General features: G+C 54.1%; 11 protein-coding genes across 11 annotated transcripts; 6 read left to right on the top strand and 5 right to left on the bottom strand.

Annotated features, from left to right (window-relative positions):
- Positions 1 to 857: 857 nt before the first annotated feature.
- On the bottom strand, positions 858 to 1268 carry M409DRAFT_59066 (uncharacterized protein; the record flags this gene model as incomplete). The annotated part of the gene is made up of 1 exon (XM_033814087.1): positions 858 to 1268. The coding sequence occupies one exon, from the start codon at positions 1266 to 1268 to the stop codon at positions 858 to 860; it is 411 nt and encodes a 136-aa protein (XP_033662577.1).
- A 1374-nt stretch (positions 1269 to 2642) lies between these two features.
- On the bottom strand, positions 2643 to 3281 carry M409DRAFT_59065 (uncharacterized protein; the record flags this gene model as incomplete). Its single annotated transcript, XM_033814086.1, has 2 exons — positions 2643 to 2996; positions 3114 to 3281. 2 exons carry the CDS (start codon positions 3279 to 3281, stop codon positions 2643 to 2645), a joined length of 522 nt encoding a protein of 173 aa, XP_033662576.1.
- A 311-nt stretch (positions 3282 to 3592) lies between these two features.
- M409DRAFT_28082 (uncharacterized protein) lies at positions 3593 to 4906 on the top strand (the record flags this gene model as incomplete). The annotated part of the gene is made up of 3 exons (XM_033808865.1): positions 3593 to 3647; positions 3705 to 4554; positions 4606 to 4906. 3 exons carry the CDS (start codon positions 3593 to 3595, stop codon positions 4904 to 4906), a joined length of 1206 nt encoding a protein of 401 aa, XP_033662575.1.
- A 641-nt stretch (positions 4907 to 5547) lies between these two features.
- M409DRAFT_59063 (uncharacterized protein) lies at positions 5548 to 6054 on the bottom strand (the record flags this gene model as incomplete). The annotated part of the gene is made up of 1 exon (XM_033814085.1): positions 5548 to 6054. The coding sequence occupies one exon, from the start codon at positions 6052 to 6054 to the stop codon at positions 5548 to 5550; it is 507 nt and encodes a 168-aa protein (XP_033662574.1).
- Positions 6055 to 7394: 1340 nt separating this feature from the next.
- Positions 7395 to 8428, top strand: M409DRAFT_28081 (uncharacterized protein; the record flags this gene model as incomplete). Its single annotated transcript, XM_033808864.1, has 2 exons — positions 7395 to 7423; positions 7477 to 8428. 2 exons carry the CDS (start codon positions 7395 to 7397, stop codon positions 8426 to 8428), a joined length of 981 nt encoding a protein of 326 aa, XP_033662573.1.
- Positions 8429 to 9700: 1272 nt separating this feature from the next.
- On the top strand, positions 9701 to 11195 carry M409DRAFT_28080 (glycosyltransferase family 62 protein; the record flags this gene model as incomplete). Its single annotated transcript, XM_033808863.1, has 5 exons — positions 9701 to 9876; positions 9952 to 10580; positions 10643 to 10771; positions 10833 to 10967; positions 11047 to 11195. The coding sequence occupies 5 exons, from the start codon at positions 9701 to 9703 to the stop codon at positions 11193 to 11195; spliced, it is 1218 nt and encodes a 405-aa protein (XP_033662572.1).
- An 887-nt stretch (positions 11196 to 12082) lies between these two features.
- Positions 12083 to 13338, bottom strand: M409DRAFT_59061 (uncharacterized protein; the record flags this gene model as incomplete). Its single annotated transcript, XM_033814084.1, has 2 exons — positions 12083 to 12149; positions 12215 to 13338. The coding sequence occupies 2 exons, from the start codon at positions 13336 to 13338 to the stop codon at positions 12083 to 12085; spliced, it is 1191 nt and encodes a 396-aa protein (XP_033662571.1).
- Positions 13339 to 13857: 519 nt separating this feature from the next.
- On the bottom strand, positions 13858 to 14485 carry M409DRAFT_28078 (uncharacterized protein; the record flags this gene model as incomplete). Its single annotated transcript, XM_033808862.1, has 4 exons — positions 13858 to 13962; positions 14050 to 14103; positions 14164 to 14272; positions 14370 to 14485. The coding sequence occupies 4 exons, from the start codon at positions 14483 to 14485 to the stop codon at positions 13858 to 13860; spliced, it is 384 nt and encodes a 127-aa protein (XP_033662570.1).
- A 528-nt stretch (positions 14486 to 15013) lies between these two features.
- On the top strand, positions 15014 to 16204 carry M409DRAFT_59059 (uncharacterized protein; the record flags this gene model as incomplete). The annotated part of the gene is made up of 1 exon (XM_033814083.1): positions 15014 to 16204. The coding sequence occupies one exon, from the start codon at positions 15014 to 15016 to the stop codon at positions 16202 to 16204; it is 1191 nt and encodes a 396-aa protein (XP_033662569.1).
- A 1050-nt stretch (positions 16205 to 17254) lies between these two features.
- On the top strand, positions 17255 to 18234 carry M409DRAFT_59058 (uncharacterized protein; the record flags this gene model as incomplete). The annotated part of the gene is made up of 3 exons (XM_033814082.1): positions 17255 to 17429; positions 17482 to 17777; positions 17839 to 18234. 3 exons carry the CDS (start codon positions 17255 to 17257, stop codon positions 18232 to 18234), a joined length of 867 nt encoding a protein of 288 aa, XP_033662568.1.
- Positions 18235 to 18792: 558 nt separating this feature from the next.
- M409DRAFT_59057 (uncharacterized protein) lies at positions 18793 to 19677 on the top strand (the record flags this gene model as incomplete). The annotated part of the gene is made up of 1 exon (XM_033814081.1): positions 18793 to 19677. One exon carries the CDS (start codon positions 18793 to 18795, stop codon positions 19675 to 19677), a length of 885 nt encoding a protein of 294 aa, XP_033662567.1.
- Between the last annotated feature and the right edge of the window lie 44 nt (positions 19678 to 19721).

The raw sequence follows: 19721 nt of genomic DNA, 5'->3' as shown, positions 1-19721 counted from the left end.
AGAGTCGGTAGACTACTAAAATAATTTTAAAGTAGAGGTTTAGGTATAATTATAAACTAAATAGTAAGATTAAATAGTAAGTTAAACGCTATTATATAAACTATAATATTATTCCTATATATAAAAGGAAGAGCGTATTACTCTACGCTCTACGAGGCGAGAGGGAGAGTACTCTATCGCTCTTTTAATAGAGCGAGAGAGCGGTTATATACGTTCGATCCTAGGGAGCTAATACGTACCCTACTCGATCCGTAATACGTAGCCTAGTACGTAACCCGAACTAAGTATTAGGAGCTAAAGCCTAACCGAGCGCCTAACTACTTAGGCTAATTAGACTACTTAGTAATTAGACTACTTAGACTACTTAGATAAAGAACGAATCTCCTTTATATATAGGAACAATATTATTATTTATATAATAGCGTTTAACTTACTATTTAATTTTACTATTTAGTTTATAATTATACCTAAACCTCTATTTTAAGATTATTTTAGTAGTCTACCGACTCTCTCCTTTTAACGAGCTCTAACTAAAGATTTAAACTTAGTACCCGTACTAAGTAAAATTCTAGGATTAACGAACCGATCCTAATATAAAGGAAGAGCTAAATACGATAGATAAAAGGCTATAGATTATAAGTCCTTCTACTCTCTCTTTTATCTAGAGTAAAAAGAGGTATCTCCCGAATTTATAATAAGTCTATTCCTATAAGTACAGTATAATTTATTATACACCTACCTACCGTTTACGAGCTAGTAACGACTAGCGCCAAAGTCACATAATAAAGGTAAGTAAATCTTCCGCTTCCTAAACTTGGATGCCTATCTGTTAGCTAAATGTCTCGGCGAACGATTGGTTAGCGGCGATCGGATCTGAGAACATCAAGAGCCTTCGCAACCTTCACGTCAGCACCCATGGTTTCCCAGGGAGTGGTGAAGGGGGTTACTGGACGCACCAAATCCGTGCAGGTGAGAAGACCAAGTGTGTTCTCGATGAGGAGGGTACGATAAGTGCTGGCGAACGCATCCTCGAACAGCTGGAGAAGGTTCGAGGAAGAATCGATGCTAGAGAGGGTGCCAGGAAGTTCAGCATGGAGGATATAAATGCCATGAGGAACGCGGTGTCGTTCGCCGTTTCCCAGCAATTGAGAGCGGACCACTACTACTAAGGGAATCGAGGTCCTCGATGTATGCTGGATGAGTGGGCAAGGGGGCGAGCGAGAAGATGTCCATTGCTCGTGGCATATGTCTCCAATTGGCAACGTCATGACTGAGACTGCGAGAGCTTCCACACCACAGAAGGTAGTCAGGCTTCGTTTCTCTCGGAAGGTGTAGTCCGGAATCGATACTACGGCCTTCTTGTTATGAGAGGATCATGCGAAGGTCCAGCAGGCACACACAAAGTATAGCGTAGACTAGGACATGTCGCATTCGAGTGTGCCCTCGGTGTTCTGCTCAAAGAGGAACATCTATCCCCATTACTCCTAAGCCTTCCAAGCAGCTTAGAGTGCAATTAGCAGCGCAGTCGCCGGTGACAAGCCAGAGAGATGGCAGTTCGATACGTTCCAATTTGAGCGGACCGAGGAGGGTACTCGTCATGAAAGGCTTCCAAGTCCCACAGCTTGCGTCGGCACAAACATTTTGACAGATGCTGTCAAAGCCGGTATCCGTCTGTCGCCGCCCGGTCAAGCTTTGCTGTGCTCGTATCAGCACCCTGCTCGTGTTCGCCGCGCCTAGCCGATGGTGGTGGTACGAGGGCAGTGGTGACCTGAACTATTGACAAAGCAGCGCATCGAACAAAGAGTCTCGAAGTCGCTCTGCAACAGCTGCTGTCGACGTTGAAGGCTCGGCGACGGAAAGCGGTGGGAAGCATTGGCCTGGCCACCTCCACGCGTTCCTTCAGACCCCAGCAGGATTTGGATGAGAGGTACAAGCTGTCGCAGCTGCGAGCTTGCTTCTCAATGGCGCGGCAACTGATACACGCTTATCAGCAGCAGCTGTCCAACAACTGCACGGCGACGACGTCAATCGATCAAGAGGAGGTGGTGGTGGTGGGCAGCCGACGAGGGAGGTGCTTAAACGACATTATGAACATCTCTGTCTATCGCAGTGTGATGCAACCGGCGCTGGGATCGGTGGGCTTGCAAAATTCGGCAGCAGGCACGCGAACCAACGAGCCGCCGAGCTGCGCTGCAAGTCATCAAGCTCCAACCGCACCCTTTCCAATCCCTTCCACCCAAACCTTGAGAGCTCCCCTGTAACACAGCTCGAATGCGGTATAGCGGCCGTCCTCGAATTCGATTTTGGCAGTGGAGATGGGCACGACACCAGCGGCGAATGTGCTCGCGGCGTGCGGCCAGATCTGGGACCAAGAGGCTCTGGATACGCCGGAGGAGGTGGAGAGCTCGTGACAATGCAGGTGTGCGTGGCGGAGAGTTCTCAGCAAACACGGGGGCGGACCACGAGCTTGGGAGGGGTGTATTGAACTCTACACCAGGATGCTACTGCAGGCATGGATATGGATAGGGAAGGGCATGTATTTGAGGCGATATACCAGAAGTGGTCGTGTGCGGATCTGAGAGCGGGCTATGAGATAACGGATGGATATCCACACGCTCCAACGTCTCTGGAGCCACCCGAGATTAGTGGCTGACAGGGATGCAGATGGTCGCAATTCTGCCGAAACGTTTGTTGGATGTCGCCTGTCCGTGCCACGGCGCTGTCTGGAGCAGCGTTGGCGGTGGAGCGGGTGGCGAGAGAGGTGTGTGGCCGCGGAGGCAGGAAGCAGCAGCAGAGAGCGATGGGAGTTGGTTGGGGCACGAATGGTTCATGCATGCCGCCACCGCCGCGCCTATAGCTTGATTTTCGAGTGGCAGGTGGAGTTGAGCGGCGGTGGGAGCTGGGAGATACTGTACTGGACACACGATGGTCGAGTCTGGCACCGTGTTTCGAGATTCATAGATAGAGATAGGCTTGCGCATGTGCGTGTGCCTGTCCTGTGAGAAGTTGTGCAAACCGCTCCAATCAGCCGGTGTGAATTCAGATCGTCGGCGTGGAGCTGCAGGAGCGAGGCCAATCGGCGGCCAGTGAAACGCGGGCCACCCGCGCCTTACCTGCTTGGGCACTGGCGGCGCACTGGCGCGGAATTGGGATTGCGTGTCAAAGCACCTGCCTCTCCTTTCTTCACCAAAACCCGCCGCGAGTTGAGATTCTTGTCGTGCCTCCCTCCACTCGCTCACCCAAGCAGCATCCAAACACTTCTCCGTGTCAGGAAGCCACATCTCGCTCGTTGGTGTGCGCATCTGCTGCTTCGACTCGTCTTCTTCTTACACTCGCTCAACAACACCCATCCATTGACCCGCCGCCCGCCCAGCGACTCCCACTTATCACCACCACCCCAACTGTTTCACGTGCCCAGCAGCGTTAAGGACCCAAGGTGAGCACTCCATCGCCCGCTCCGCCCGCCCAGCGCCGCCAATGCCTGCCTCCGCCCTCACCATCGCGTCGACACGCAGCATAAACAAACCCTGAGCGAGCGCGCCGCTGACCACCCCTGACACAGTTATCCGCCCGGCGGACCTCCCACAATACAATGGCCGGTCTGAGATACATCGCCCCGGCCTTGGCCGTGGCAGCAGGTGCTGCTGGTGAGTCCAACACCCATCTCCATCACCCCAATGGCATCCCAACTGACTCCGCTCCAGCACAAGCATGCGGCGGTGGCTCCGGCACAACCACCATCCAGAGCAACGCAGACGCGACCGGGCTCTCCAACTGTCAGACATACTCCGGCAGCATCGCCATCGCCACTGGCACCACCGACAGCATCCAGCTCAGCGGCATCACGAGCATATCCGGCTCTCTCGTCGCCAACAATGTCACCGATATGACCTCACTCGCCGCCGACAGCTTGCAAGAGATTGGCGAAGAATTCAACCTGAACGGTCTGACCGTCCTCTCCACACTGAACTTCCCGGCCTTGAAGAAGGTCGACACCATCGAATGGATTGCTCTCCCAGCTCTGCAGGGCCTGTCCTTCACCGCTGGTGTTGAGGAGATCAACATGCTCACCATTGACAACACCCAACTGGGCTCGCTCGATGGCATCAACCTCCAGGTTGCCGACACCGTCTCCGTCACCAACAACCCATACCTCACTTCCGTGAACATGCAGCTTGGCAACGTGACCAAGTCGCTCACTTTCGGCGCCAACGGCCGTGACCTCGAGATTGAATTCCCCAACCTCATCTGGGCCTACAACCTGACCTTCAGGAACTGCTCCGACATCAGCCTCCCATCTCTCGCCTCGATCAACGGCTCCCTTGGCTTCTACAGCAACGGCTTCAAGAGCTTGTCCGCACCAAACCTCACCAGCGTCGGCGGCTCTCTGTCCTTCGTCAGCTGCGAGGAGGTGACCAACATCACCCTCCCCGAGCTCACCACCATCGGTGGTGGTTTCCTGGTTGCCAACAACACCGCATTGGAGGACATTGACGGCTTCTCGGCGCTCAAGACTGTTGGCGGTGCCCTTGACTTCAACGGCGCCTTCACCAAGTAAGTCGCGAAGCCTCCATCCACAATTGCTACCAACTAACAATTCTCCAGTGTCTCGCTCCCAGACCTCTCTGATGTTCGCGGTGCTTTCAACCTCCAGTCTACCAAGGACATCGACGATGCTTGCAGCTACTTCCAGCCTCTCTCCGGCCAGAACAACGTCATCAAGGGCGAGTACACTTGCAAGGGCGAGGAGAGCAACCCACAAGGTACCGGCACCCTGGAACCAGGCACCAACTCTGGATCTGGCAGCAGCAGCAGCACGACCTCTTCCAGCGCGGCCTACCCAATGCTCATCCCAGGTGCCACTGGTGTTCTCGGTGTCGTCGCCGCCATCTTCGGGCTTCTTTGAGCACGCATCGACCCCGGGGCGAGAGATTTATTTCAGCTTTGCGGCGGCGTTTGTGTGGTCTTTCTCGCTCCTTGGGCACTTGAACAGTTCGGCACGCATTGCATAGACTAATCGTAGCACTCTCACGCATTGAAAGATAACACACAAAATACCCGTCCTCCTCCCTTTCTTACGAAACCGATGACAGTTCTTCAGCGAGCGCTTATGGGGTCCTTTGGCACGGCGCACAAAAGCGAGCAATGCATGCCGGAACGGCCACTCCTTTGGAGGCGCAATGGAGCTGGGATAGACTATTCAGAAACGTAATGGTGGAGGAACATGATGAAGTTTGGGAGCCAGATAGCGGCGACATTTGGTAGCTGCAGTTTGGGTGGACTGGCTGCACAGCACGGAGCTTTCTTTTTGGCTGCGGTCGACACCGCGGCTCTGGGGACTCTTTCTGTATGCTACCAAGAAGGCAAACTAATACAACTACTTGTCACTCTTACATGCATCCACTCTTACTTCATCACTCGAGAGGCACGTGCAATAATCTGTTGGTTTTTGGTGTTGACGTTGAAGTTTGGGGCACTGCCTTGATTAAACTTTCCGCTCCCGCATGATCTTCCAACCTCACCTTACACAACCTCACCCTCCTCGCATCAAAGTGTGCTGTCGTCCTTCTTTCCCTCCCCATCATCGCACACATCTCCGAGGATGGCCGGCATCGACAGTCTCCACTCACACCACAACAACAACAACAACCAGGTGCTCATGCCCGGGTCTCCTGATGAAGGAGCGACGAGAGCTTGCGCTCGACGAAGCCCTTGCGCAAACCCCAGTCTAGTACCGGCGGGTGGAAGACGATGCCGGGCGGGGATGGCGTAATTGCTGCAGTTTCGGCCCTTGGACGACACCTCTGTTTCTCCCGTGGGATTGATCACATTTTGCGAACTTCCCTGGCTGGTTTTCTGCAGAGTGGCAATAGCAGGTCTTCGTTTAGAGGCCGTCGACTGTCGAGGCACTGGCACTGGCTGGTCGTGACACGCGCGGGTCTTGTTGGGCGCTTGTCTACCTGCATGTTGCTGGGATGCCGCCTGCTGCTGTTCGACGACCGCAAACGGACAGACAGCTGTTGTTACACGAGGATGCTGGCTTGTGCGCGCCATGGCGCTCGATACCCGGTCTTGGAGGTGGCCTAGTCTGGTTGACTTGAGAGATTTCCTCGATCGATGGGCAGCGCGCGTTCTCCCCTGTCAGATTGTTGTCCGTGCGACTTCGATTTGCTGCACTCCACTCTACTGTGTTGCTTTCGACTCCACTCTACGAGCGTTGAGTCTGGACGATGGACGGGGTCTTTCCAGTCTACTGTTACACACGTCTGGTCTCGCTGCATGCTCCCGATTGCCGCGCTCCTTGACACCTTCTCGACAATGATCATCTCCTTAGAAGGCCAATCACGGGTGGTGGGTCGCTAGGCTGCGAAGTATCGCGGCAGATTATGCTCCTGTCCGTTTGTGACGAGGAAGATAGACGCATGTCGGCGTGAACGACCCCAATAAGGCAATACGATATGGTCGCGGGGTAGACGCTCACTCACATGCTGTTCTGGACGTTTGGAAGAGTGTTGACGTTCTTCTTGCATTGACGTGCAGCTGTACAACTCTGCCAACACAAGTTTTGAGGAGAGGCCTAGCCTAGTATGGCATCTTCGACTTTGCGGTGAGAGATGCACGGTCGGGCGTCAACATCGATGCTCAGGGCCGTACAACACAAGACAGGACCCGCTTCCGGCGCATCTTGTAAGCGGCACCAATCGACCGGACAGCTCAGAGATCTTCTGAACAGCGGGCCGTGGAAGAGCAGTTCCGATGCTGTCTTTCATGCATTGAACGGCCACTTTGACAAGCAAGGGCTCTCGTCACCGTCCTGACTGCCGTGGACCAATACCCTTCGACGCCGATCGCCGACTCCAGTCTTGGCCTCCATCCGGGCTCACGGCTGGGTGAGCGAGCGTCGCCCTTGCTGAATCCCATCTCGAACAGTCGAAAATGGTCGAGCAGACGCCTGACCTTGCCGCGCTCATCCCGGCAGATTGTACAGCTGCTCAAACCTTTAGCGTCCGGGCCGTGAGATGTATGATCCACCCTTCTCTAGAATCTCGAAGCGGTGCTCATCCATGCTGGAGGACCGATTTCTGCGAGCATGATGAAGACGACTGAGCATGGGTTCGAGGGAAGGTTAAATACGAGGGTAAGTTCCTACCGCTTGGATTTTCTTCTTCTCATTCGCTATCTCTTGAAGTGAGTTTGCTCTTGCATCGAAAACATCTTGTTGGTCTTTTGCTTCACGCAGGTGGTCTTGTTGCTTTTGCTCGTGGCTGCTTTTGCCAATTGGCTTACCCATCCTGACTTCCCCTTGTCTCACCCACCCACCCACCCACACGATCAATCAATCAACCATCTCTCCACCTTCACCGCGAGCACTCTCCTCGTCCGATCATTCAGCCATGGCCGATCGTCCGAACCACTACAACGGGTATACCTCCAGACGTCAAAGCAAACTTTGAGTTTGACGCTAACATCTGACAGCCATAGCCTACCACCCTGCAGCACGTTGATGCAAGGCCTCACCAAGTGCCGAGCATCAGACTGCAATGCCCTCTTCTCTTCAAACAATGAACGCCTTCAACACGAACGACACTGCGAGATCGTCGCACATCAGTTGTTCAGCATGGGGCGTCGACCAGCACAATACCCAGTACAACCGCATCGCCTCGACGTCCAGATGGCTTCCTGCAGCATCGAAACCGACAGTGACGAGTCGTCTTCGGTCGTCTTCACGCCAGACAACAGTCGTGCGCCTTCTATCTGCGACCCACAGGAACGCCGGCAGTCCGGTGTCATCCGCACGATCCGTCGTCGTTTCGGCAGCGGCTCTTCCACACCAGAAACCGAGCGGAGACGAGGCGACGCAGCGAAACCAAAGCACATCAAGAAGCAAGAAAAGGAAAAGCACAACCGCAACCAACTCGGCTCGGTCCTGTACCGCATGGAAGACTTGTTCCGCGCCTACCTAGGCTGGGAGCGCCACGAACAGAGCGGGGGCAACGGCAACGGCGCCGGCCTCCACGCCAACAAAAGCACCATCCTGCGCGGCGCCGAGGATCTCCTCTGCTACTTCATCCACCGCGAGCACTGCTGGGCCCTCGAGCGCGGCAACCTGGACGAAGTGCAGCAGCAGCTGAGCGACATCCTCGACGGCGCTGTCAACGCCCAGCCGTACACCAGCACGTTCCTCGCCACCGACGACGAGCCCATCTGTGCTCACAGTGACAGCAAGTCGAAGGAGTGCATCGTCCATGGCCACCCGGATTGGCGCGAGTGTCGTCGTCTGCACGCGGATCCTCGCTTCGCAGCGAGGCGGAATGAGTATCTGGCGAATCTGGGGAGGACGAGGGTGCAGCATGAGGGATACCTTCGGTCGAGGGGGTCGCAGCCTTCGAGGAATGGGACGTCTTCCTCGAGCCAGAGGAGGGCGTGAATTGGTCATGACGCTTGGACGGTATGACTGACGAATACGACAGACCAGCGATGTCATCCTTCATCCTTTTTTCCGGAGGCAGCACTCTTCTTTACTACTCAGCGACAGAACTTTATGGGACGGGCATCTTGAGCGACTTTTCTCGGATTTTGTTTGGTCAATCAAAAGCAACCTTGGGCGGCGATATCCTAGCATCTTGGCTTTTTCGGCATTGTTCGGGTGGATGGCGATTCGTGTATTATAACTCTACAGACATTTGGCAGTCTCTTCGATGACGATGACCACGACGATGATGAAATGATTGATATGAGAATTGGTTTGGTTAATGTGTATGTGGTATAGACAGACAGACAGACAGACACAGACAGAACGAGAAAAGAAAACGATGAGTTGTATTTGGTAGATGAGCTTGCACTTTCCGTTTTTCTTTCTCATCGTTGTCTGTCTCAGCTATAGAGATTTGATTGCTTTCGAGAGTAGATGTGATCGTTGATCAAGACAGGGTGACACTGCTAAATTCGCCGTGGTTGGGAGTGATCTTGCACGTGGCCCATCGAAAAGACACTCCCAGGGCACGAGCACACCATCACCACCAAGGCCGAACAAGACCTGGACGAAATGCATTTGTGACGAAGAGCGCACGCGCAACCACGTTCCAGTGGACCATTGCGGCTGTCTGCAGCGGTGCAGAAGCCGACTAGTAAAAGCTGAAAAAGTGAGTTGTTACGCGTCACAATTGACCAGGTGGCGATGTGAAGGGTTTTATGTACAGGCCATGCCTGAGGGTGGAATATGCATGGCGCTTGGGGAGTGCGGGAGGGAGTCTAGTGCTGGTGAGGATGCGAGAGGGTGTAGATTCGGTTGTGATTGTTGGAGGAAGAGTGTTGTTGGTGCTATTCTTGTTGCGGGCGATTACGAGGTGAAGTCTTCGAAGTCGTGAAAGGCCTGAGGCAGCAAGGCTTGGCGCTGGCGAACCCCTACGCAGCGGAAGCAACCACGCCCATCCCAACCGCACCGACCACCCCGTCTCCTCCTCCGCTCCCACTGCTACCACCCCATTCACTCGCTTGCCACCCATTGACCCCCGGACATCCACACCACCGACCCCAGCGCCCCCTCTACACGCCTTCTCCGTTCGATTCTCGCCCTTCTTTACCACGCCGTGAGACGCAGCAGCAGCCCCCAGGGAGCGCATCTACCATAGCAGACCACGACGGGAGAGGCGTACGCCGCCGGGCGTCGTCGCTCAGGAAACCCCAGCACTCCCTCACAATGCTCCTTCCCAAGGGCAGCGCCATCAACTGGAAGAGCGCGCGCGCACGGCTACCGCCCAGTCGAGCCATCTGGAACTTCCTCACCCGTACTCGCTTTCTGTTGTTCGTGGCCGTCGCCGGCATAATCGTATTAATATGGAATGGCGTTCGAGGGACCGCGGGCGATTGGCAGAGGTAAGAGATGTGGCGATGGGATGGAAGGATATAGCAAGGAAAAGATGGCTGACTGTGAGGATGTGGATGGAATAGGTTCTACTGCTTCGGACCCGCCAAATCACCCATGCAAATGTCGCCCAACGAGCAGGCGCAGTGGGCAGGGCATCTACAGACACCTGTCATCTTCAACCACCATGAACCCATAGAGATCAACAGCTCCTCGATCAAACGCGTCGACCTCAACCCCATCACCTCCACTCCACAAGCCCTCGCCAAGCAGGAGCGAGTCCTCATCCTCTCCCCGCTGCGCAACGCTGCTCCTTACATTGAGCAGCACTTCGACCTCCTCACGCAACTTACCTACCCTCACCATCTCATCGATCTCGCTTTCCTCGTCGGCGACAGCACAGATGACACCCTGGCCGTACTCGCGATGGAGCTGGAGCGATTGCAGTCGAGACAGGATAAAGTTCCGTTCAATAGCGCCCTGATTGTGGAGAAGGACTTTGGGGTGACGCTCGGCCAGAATGTGGAGGACAGACATGGGTTCGCGGCGCAGGGGCCTCGAAGGAAAGCCATGGGCAAGGCGAGGAATTACTTGCTGTCCGCGGCGTTGAAGCCGGAGCACAGCTGGGTGTATTGGCGGGATGTGGATATCAAGGATAGTCCGAGCAAGATTATTGAGGATTTTGTCGCGCATGATCGCGATATTCTCGTGCCGAGTATGTATAGGAGGATGGATGTGAGGGAGTGAGAATAGCTACTGACAAGTATGTCTCTGCAGACATCTGGTTCCACCGATACAAGGACGGACACGACATAGAAGGTCGGTTCGACTACAACTCGTGGCAGGAGTCGGAGACGGGCCGCAAGCTCACGGCCAGTCTGGATAAGGACATTGTGCTCGCTGAAGGTAAGAGATCCTGGAAAAGCATCACTTGATGGTTGTACCGTGGGCTGACTGGGGTTTGCAGGTTACAAAGAGTACCAAACGGACCGCAAGTACATGGCGCGAATGGGCGATTGGCGGGATAACAAGGACATGGAGATTCCGCTGGATGGGATTGGTGGGGTTAATATTTTGGTCAAGGCGGATGTTCACAGAGCTGGTAAGTTTGAGAATACATCTCCACCACGAAGTCGAGATCAAAGAGGTCGTTTCGCTGACATGGTATGTGTGATGACTAGGTATCAACTTCCCTTGCTACGCCTTCGAAAACCAAGCGGAAACGGAAGGGTTCGCGAAAATGGCGCGAAGGGCGGGCTATGGCGTGTATGGCTTGCCGAATTACGTTGTCTGGCACATCGATACTGAAGAGAAGCCTGGTAATGCATGAGGAAAAAGAGGCATAGCAAAGTGAACAGAGGCAAGATACAGGGTTTTCCGGTTGGGTTTTTCTGTGGGGAGGCGTCAAAGATGTGAACCTGAAGGTTGTGTGTTGGTTTTTTATAACTACGATAAGGCTTTATATTTTTTGAGATGGAATTGGGCCGACCTCTGAGGAGGGCTTTGGGACTGTATCTGCTCTGTGAAACTGCTCAGGTTTTGTGATCTGGGTATTGTGCTCTGCTCTGTGTGTTCTGTCGTTGGTTGTTGTTGTTATGTTGTTATTGTTGTGGTGTGAGGTTGTTGGTGGTGATTATTGTGTGGCTTGTGATAAGGAAGGTTCGCTTTCAGAGTATAGTTAGACACAGAGGACTTTAATGATTCACTAATGCAGGGAGGTTGGATATCTATCTTAGCAGTATTGGTGGTATTGAGAGAGGGGAGGATATGATCTGGGTTAGGTCTCTAAGTTTTGGGGTTGGGAAAGAGGAGGTGATGGATGATTAGAATAGTGATAGTATTAGAAGTAGAATTTTCTGGTACCTACATGTGGGCATGTGAAGTGGAAATGCGTACACATTCTACTCTACTATCCTCTCCAAACATGTCAATCTCTCCCATCAGCATTTCGACATTATGACATTCATGACTTCTGGATTGATGAGAGCAATCCCGCCGTGTCTTCCTCGCCATAATTGCTCTGTTGTCTGAGTCGTTTGAAAGGATCCTTGGTATGTGAGGTACATTCTTAGGGACTGAGAGCATCCGTGTCTTCCTCGCGGCAATGGCTCTGTACACCGCAAACCCAATGTCTGGCCCTTGTCGCCAGCATAGTATAACAGTAAAGCTGTGGAATGGAAGTCCTCGTAGGTGATTCGACTTTCACACGCTGTGACTCTAGTTATCTTCGACGGCTTGGGTGTCGACGTCTTCGATTCTCCACATGTACCACATGAATAGACTCCTGTGGGGCAAACATTCACACGATTAGCAGACCACTCTACAAGCCATCTTTAGAGGAAGACTCACCTATACGGTCGAAAGTTTTCCGCAACCTCCACCATCTCCTTCTCGCTCATGTACTTCCACTTCCCGCCCTTGCCGCTATTCTTCAACTTCTTCACGTCCCGTCCTTTATACGCCGCCATGCCCCTCTGCACGCCCAGGTCTCCCGTCGAGAAGACGTCCATGCGCTTTAGTCCGAAACACATGAACATCTCCACGCTCCAGGCGCCTAATCCGCGGACGGCGATGAGGGACGAGAAGACCTCCTCGTCGGTGCCGGTGAGGAGTTGGGCGACGGTGAGTTCGCCGGAAGAGAACTTCTGCGCGAGACCCTGGACGTATTCGGCTTTGCGCTGGGAGAGGCCTGCCGTTCGCAGAACGGAGAGGTCTGTCTTGGCGACGAGGGTTGGGGGCGGGAACCCCGTCGGACAATCTTCCGCTGGGAACAAGGCGATGAATTTATTCTTGATAGATTTCGCCGCGGCGCCCGAGACTTGCTGCGCGAGGATGCCGGAGACGAGGGAGCGGAAGGGGTCGATTTTCTCCGCGAGGCCCTCCGGGGAGAAGATTCTGCAGTGGTGTTTTTCGACCACAGACTTCAAGGCGGGGTCGGCTTTGACGAGGTGCGCGCAAGCTTCGTCGAGGAGGGTTTTGGATGTTGTTGTCGTGGGGGGCTTTTTGGAGGGAGAGGCTTCTTCGAAGTTGCTATAGGGTTCCAGTGGGGTTCCTCCTGGGGTGATGAGGGTTGCGTTTGTGTGGTGGGGTTCGGCCGGGCGGTTTGGTGGGGGTGAGGCGTCGTCGATGTCGCCGGTGCTGTAGTTTTGTCCCAGATTGCTGGTGCTGGTCATGAGGCCGATGGCGGAGGGCGTTGGGGTGAAGGGTGGTGGTTTGGAGGTAGAGTCTTTCTTGGCTAATTTTCGTCGTTTGTTGAGGGGGGTGGCGGGTGGTGGGGGCATGTTTTGGGAGTCGAGTTCTGCTTGGGAGGGTTCACCATTTTGTGATATTGTTGTTGATGCTATGTCTTCTGAGGCTTTAGTCTTACGGCCTCGTTTCTTGGTTGGGGCTGCTTTCTCGGCGATGCTGCCATTCGGGGCTTCTTTCTCGGGTGTCGGCTTGCTTTGAACACGGGCAGAGCGTCTCAATGACATTGTGATTGAACTACGGTGTTGAAGTTGTGGACTTCTGAATTGCCTCGGAAGCAGTAGGGATTGGGTGGGCGCTCGGGGTAGAAGTGGAAAGAAGGCAGTACGGAACGCCAGAGTTCTTCAGCTGCTTGATTGAGAGTTGTGTTCAACTGTTGAACCGATGTACGGCGGAGAGGAGTTGGTGAAGCTTGCAGTCATCACGACGGGATGTATGGAGGTGGCGTCGGTCCAAGTCGCATTCGCGAATCGAATCTTGGCATACGCGAACTCACGTGTTCGGAGGTTGGAAGTGAATGACGAGCTCAAGACGCATCAACTGAGCCATTGAACAGTAGTCTTCATATGCACCCATTCAAGAACGAAAAGAGAGCAGCTGCTGTGTTGGAAGATTTGTTTTTCGCTCGGATATGGTACACTCAGTGCCTCGAATCTATGCCAGCCACAACAGCAAGACTTAGAAGCCCTGCGCTCTCTCAAATATATACATCCTCTCTGTGTACTTCTTGCATGGTATCCAGTCGTCTAGTTCTTGGGGGTTGGCTTCGTGATCTGCATTGCCTCGAGATCCTCCCTCTCCTTGATCTCGATCTCGATCTCCTTGATGAGTGGTGAGAGGTATGGGTAGTCCTAGCGCAATGTCAGTCCAAGTGTCCTGAATAGCAGAGAGAGAGCAGATGACCAAGTGTGATCAATGCTCCATGTCTCTAGATATACCTCATCGGCCGCAGTCCACTCGTGGCGTGGAAGCAATTGATGCGCCAGAGAGCACTGCCAGACCTGTTAGTCTCTTCTCCAACAAAAGTCCTTCTCATATATCTTGGTGTATACCTGGAATGCTCTTCGCATACGGAAGACGCGGTCGTATGCTTCTTTTGGAGACAGACGCTTCAATGCGAGCTGGACTTGCGGGCTCTCCTCTGGGATCAGGTCATCGGCCCTGCAATACCAATTGGATCAGCACATTATCCTCCCACGATATCCTCAATTTTCCGCGCCCATCCCGCCATCCATTGCTCTTGCTTTCCAGCACGTACCGCAGTCCCAACTTCCGGTATCCAGCATTGTCAAAGTACCACTGCGACAGGGGCTTCATCCACCGCTGCAGCCAAGGCCGCTTCATGATGTAGGGCGCGAGCGAGGGGACCGACATGGTGGGCGAGTGTTCGGGGGTGTCGAGTGGCGGAAGGGGTGGTGTCGTCGTCGTCCTGCAAGTCGACGAAGAAGCTCCTACTTTTCGCTGGGAGCCAAGCATTGGATCAGTCAGCGAGCTGGACGACACTCCATTGGTTGATTGGGCCCCGCAAACGCAATCGGAAGGAAAGCTCGACGACCAGCAGCACCCAACGTCACATCAACACTTTCATTCACTCACCTGCACTTTCGCTCACGTGGTCTTCGGCCTTGGATTGCGCAGACGCTCTGGTAGAGCCTTGGAATTCCCCTCGCATCCGCATGGCGGGCACGTGCTAAGCCGCGAGTTGCCATCGTGCCGGCGGGGCTTTGTCCAGTGTGCGCTCGGAGAGAAGGCAGGCGCTGCACTCGCCCATTTCGACCTGCCGCCGGACCAGCACCTCGCTAAGCCAGTCACAAAACATAACATCGAGCATGACCGCGCTAGAACGTCGTCCTCGGTAGTCCCTATTCCGGGCCCATGCAGAACACCACCGCCAGTTCTGCTATGTCGTCTGACGGCACCGGCCCTCCTACGAACAACAACATCCCTGATAAGACCAAGTCCGCCCTCGTCCACCGCACGCCCTACCCTAGAATCGCAAAATGGACCACCAACCTCTCGAGCGCCAGCGTCAACTCCTTCTCCGGAGCAATGGCCGGCATGGCCAGCGGCATTGTCACATGTCCACTCGATGTGATCAAGACCAAGCTCCAAGCACAGGGTTCCTTCTCCCACGCCGACCTCCACGGTAGCCCGCGATCGAGTGCAATATACCAAGGCCTGATAGGAACAGCACGGACAATCATACGGCAGGATGGCCTCAGAGGGATGTACCGTGGTCTGGGGCCAATGTTGCTGGGATATCTGCCAACCTGGGCAGTTTATATGGCAGTATACGACAGCAGTCGGGAGTACTTCTACGATCATGGCTATGGTGTGAAAGAGAGGGACAAGTGGCTGGCCCGGATATATGCCTCTCTCTCTGCCGGCGCATGCAGCACGCTTGCTACCAACCCGATTTGGGTCATAAAAACTCGCCTGATGTCGCAGGTATCCAGGACTGCCTCAGACGGAGCTCGAACACCTTGGCAATACAGCAGTACTTTGGACGCCGCTCGAAAGATGTACCGAGCTGAGGGCATGGCCGCGTTCTACTCTGGTCTTGCTCCTGCGCTTCTCGGCCTAACCCATGTTGCTATTCAGTTCCCTCTGTACGAGTACTTCAAGATGAAATTCACAGGTCTCGAAATGGGTGCAACGCCCACTACCCACGGCGAAGCTGGCAAGAACACAGCCGGCATCCTCGCAGCCACGGTCATCTCGAAAGTCTGCGCAACATCCGCAACATACCCCCACGAAGTCCTCCGCACCCGGCTACAGACGCAGCAGCGCGTCCATGTTGAGGACACTCACAATGGTGTAGGTGCAGTCCAGCACAGCCAGAGCATCTCCACTTCTAAGCGTATTGGGAACACTGACGGTGTGGCGTACCAGCCGCGTTATCGAGGCGTCCTCTCCACGTGCCGCATCATCTTGCGAGAAGAAGGTTGGCGGGCATTCTACAACGGCATGGGCACCAACATGATTCGTGCGATACCGGCGGCGATGACCACGATGCTCACGTTCGAGAGTATAAAGGGAGCGATTGGGACACTTCAAGAAGAGGGTAGAGAATTGATCAAGGAAAACGGATGATCGGGCTTGATCGAAATGAGGAAATGGGTCGTGAATGGCTGTCCATATGGGTCGGCGGCGTTCCGGAGCCTTGATTTACGGGCGAGATGCATTGTTATGTTCCCGAAGCGGCAGAGATACTCCATCCTATACCGGCATCTACGGCGGCATTCGTGGGAAGCATGGCGTTTGGGTGTCCAAGTGGCAAAGCTGCGCACGCGGCTGCGAGAAAGAAGAGTTGTGGCATTTAGAGGGTATTGATGGTCTTTTATCGAAGTCGTACGTACAGAATTCCTGATATACAGTCTTCATTTGATTGAGTGGTGCCATTTGTTGTGGGTGGGGTTGCATTTTGTCTGCTGATATCCTAGGTCGGTAACCTCAGTGCCCTCTGTCGTACGTGGAAGTGCAACGGCACACTGAAGCCATGCCTGCCCGGAATAAGATCCATAATCGCCGTCAGCTACAAATACGGAGTCTCCAGAGAGCACTCGGCCACGTCACATCACCAACTTGAAGGAGTGCCGCAATGTTTGTGGACTCTGCCTTATCGGGAACCTGTGGCCAGGAGGCCAAGAAGCACGAATCCCGGATCTTTCTGTTCATCTTGACCGCATGCCAACTCTGCCAAAGGTTCATTGACAAGGAGTGCAGGTGCCGACTGAGGCTGGACGGCGCGTAATCTCAGACAAGCCGTAGAACCTGCGCTTTTCTCCGAAGCTTGACGACAACCCGAGGAAAGAACTGATGGTGTATGAAAGATTTCGGACAGAACGTCTGGTACCTTGGCTACCTCATGAACAAGTTCATATCATAATTCACGCCTTCGCTGGTGAGTATGCGCTCCTCTACATTCCCTGACAACCGAAGCCTGCGCCCAGCCAACATTCACTCACAAGGACCGTGCGCCTTATGTCATCAACAATTCACGTGAAGACGCTGCTAGTACTTCCGGACTTTAGCCGCTACTTTCCGTCTTTCCGCAATAATGCCCTCCAGCAGCACCTACAAATGCGGCGTTTGACACGGTCTTCTCCACCGCCTCGCCATGGGTGACGCCTCCGGAGAGATATGATTGCTGGGCTAGACTCCTACTGGCGCCTCCATCGCCCATGGAGCTTGACTGAGCATCTCCACAAACAGGTCGAGTTGAAGACCGGCCGTCGCTTTCCAGACAACACCTCACGACTTCACCTTGGCAAGATCTTAGGCCGCTCCGAGCGACAGGCGCTGGATTACCACCAATGTAAGCGCAAGCGATGTCTCGCACGATACAATGTCCTAACATCATCGACCAGGCACCTACAATGAGCTCCACAAGTTTGCCCTTGAGCGCGGACTCGCTGAAGAGAAGGACGCGAAGCGGACAATTGAGCAGCTTGTCGAGTTACTGGAGACCGCCGACGAAGACCGCACTTTCCACTTAATGGACCTGTCGCCTGAGCTTCGCTGTCAGTCTACGGCTGGTAGTAAGAACAGGGGCGAATGTACAAGTTGTGATGGCATCATCACTGACGCTTCATCCAGCTTCGCGGCACTCCAGCAGCCGGTCAAAGCTCCAGTACTGCCCCCGTTGGCTCGGACGTGCAAGCTCGTTAGAACGGAGATCGTTCCCCTCTAATGAGTGCTCTACCATATCAACTTCGCTGGTTCAGTGCTCTTCTAACACCTCATGCCGCCGACATAGCTACCAGACTGTCCAGTTCCATTTCACGATGGGAGGCCGGCCAGTCTTCTCCTACGACGAAGACACGCACCGGTTCCTCGCCAGGATCCACTACAAGAACTGCAAGACCATCAACAAGTTCAGTTTGGACGTAGAAGGACGGAGATTTGAGATGACACTGAAGACGAAGGAAAAGGGGTCCGAGTATGCGGTCTTCCGGAAGGGCAACGGCTTGATGGCACACGACTACATCGCCATACGGATAGAGCGCTGTCTGTTGCGTGTCGCCCGCGAGCACGCACATGGAGGGAAGTTTTCCAAGTTCGACATGCTTATGCTGCCGGAGAACATCAAGAAGGCTGCGCTGCAGGAGACCATGGCATGAATGAAGTATGGCTTGCCGGATAATCGACGAATCGCTCAGCCGTTCGTTTTGGACAGCTTGCACTGTGAAGTCTGAACGACTCCTCCTTCACAGGAGATAGCTAAGTAGACGGAATAGCAACGATGCGGAGAGAGATGCTGCCGCGGCCGCGGCTGCTGAAGACGATAAGGCACTCTTCCCCGAGAATCTGGTGTAGACTCAACTCTCAGCTTCTCTCTCAACAGCTCGGACAGCCACCTTTCAACGGAGAAGAATAACCGGATTCCTCCTTACATGACCTTCATATTCTCTTAGCAACTACGGATCAACATAGAAACCACATACTCTCATTCAACGGCCTGGACTCCAGAACTCTGCTGGAGAACGGCCACTCACAAGTGACTTGTACGAACCACGTTTCCCCCAAAATGTTGGAGCAGTCACTTGCCCGGCATTTACTCGTCGATATTCACTCGGCGTTTGTACTTGGGGTGTTGTTACACATCCCTGTAACCCTTCAAATAATCCAGCCCTCCCTCATCCATCCCAACCATCGGCACACATTCCCTACCGAGAGCAATGTCGACCATCCCCCGTCGAGATCGCTCCGGCAACCGATACTGGCAAATGAAGCAACACTATTCCAGCACAATCGCGGAGCTAAGAGAAATCGCCCGCAAGGCAGGCTATGCAACCCCTACCAATATCCGCAAGGCAAACATCGTCAACATCATCCACCGCATCCATCGCCAGTTGCCCAACTACAGCCCCTGCACGCTCACCGAGCTTCGCAAGTTCGCATTCGACCGCAAACTCATCACAACCGCCAAGACTGGAACCCACAAGCAACTCCTCCGCCTCTTGACCGCCGCAGACGACGACGTCCAGTTCTCCCTCCTTTTCGACCTCCCGCCTGAGCTACGTTGCGCCATCTACAGATGGTACATGGCCCCCTTCCCCGAAGAGCTTGAATCCCCGGCGCAGCCTCCCCTCACACGCGTGAGCAGAGCAGTGCGCAGAGAAGCAACCCCTATCTTCTACCAGTCGTGCCACTTCCTCCTCGACTTGACGCGAACGAAGGGCGTGAAGCATCATTTCCGCTTCGAAGACGACACCCACCACTTCCTCTCATCATTGATGGCTCCACACATCGCCGCCATACGGAGGTTTCAGTTCCAGTTCTACCTCGCAAGGAATGTTAGCGGCATCGACGTCTACAAGATCGACGTTGAGCTGAGGACTGGAGAGAAGGGGTTTCTCCCGCGTGTCAAAGCACACAAGTTCTTGATGAGCCAGTCTGGCACCACGGAGGTTGATGCATCTTGCGAGAAGATGGAGAAGGCGTTGGTGGAGTACTTTGCGACGCGTCGGGCTACTGAGGCTGAGGGCAAGGAGGTGAAGTTGAGGGCGGAGCACTTTTATGGTGCGAGGAGAAAGATGGACGAGATCATGCATCCAGACTGAGTGGACGTCTGGATTGAGGGAGCCATGCCAGGTCAAAGGATGCA

This window comes from Zasmidium cellare (assembly GCF_010093935.1).
Source record: "Zasmidium cellare ATCC 36951 unplaced genomic scaffold M409scaffold_40, whole genome shotgun sequence".
Classification (NCBI taxonomy): Eukaryota; Fungi; Ascomycota; class Dothideomycetes; order Mycosphaerellales; family Mycosphaerellaceae; genus Zasmidium; species Zasmidium cellare.
The sequence above is the reverse complement of the archived record's forward strand: the minus strand, read 5'-3'. Positions and strand labels throughout refer to the sequence as shown.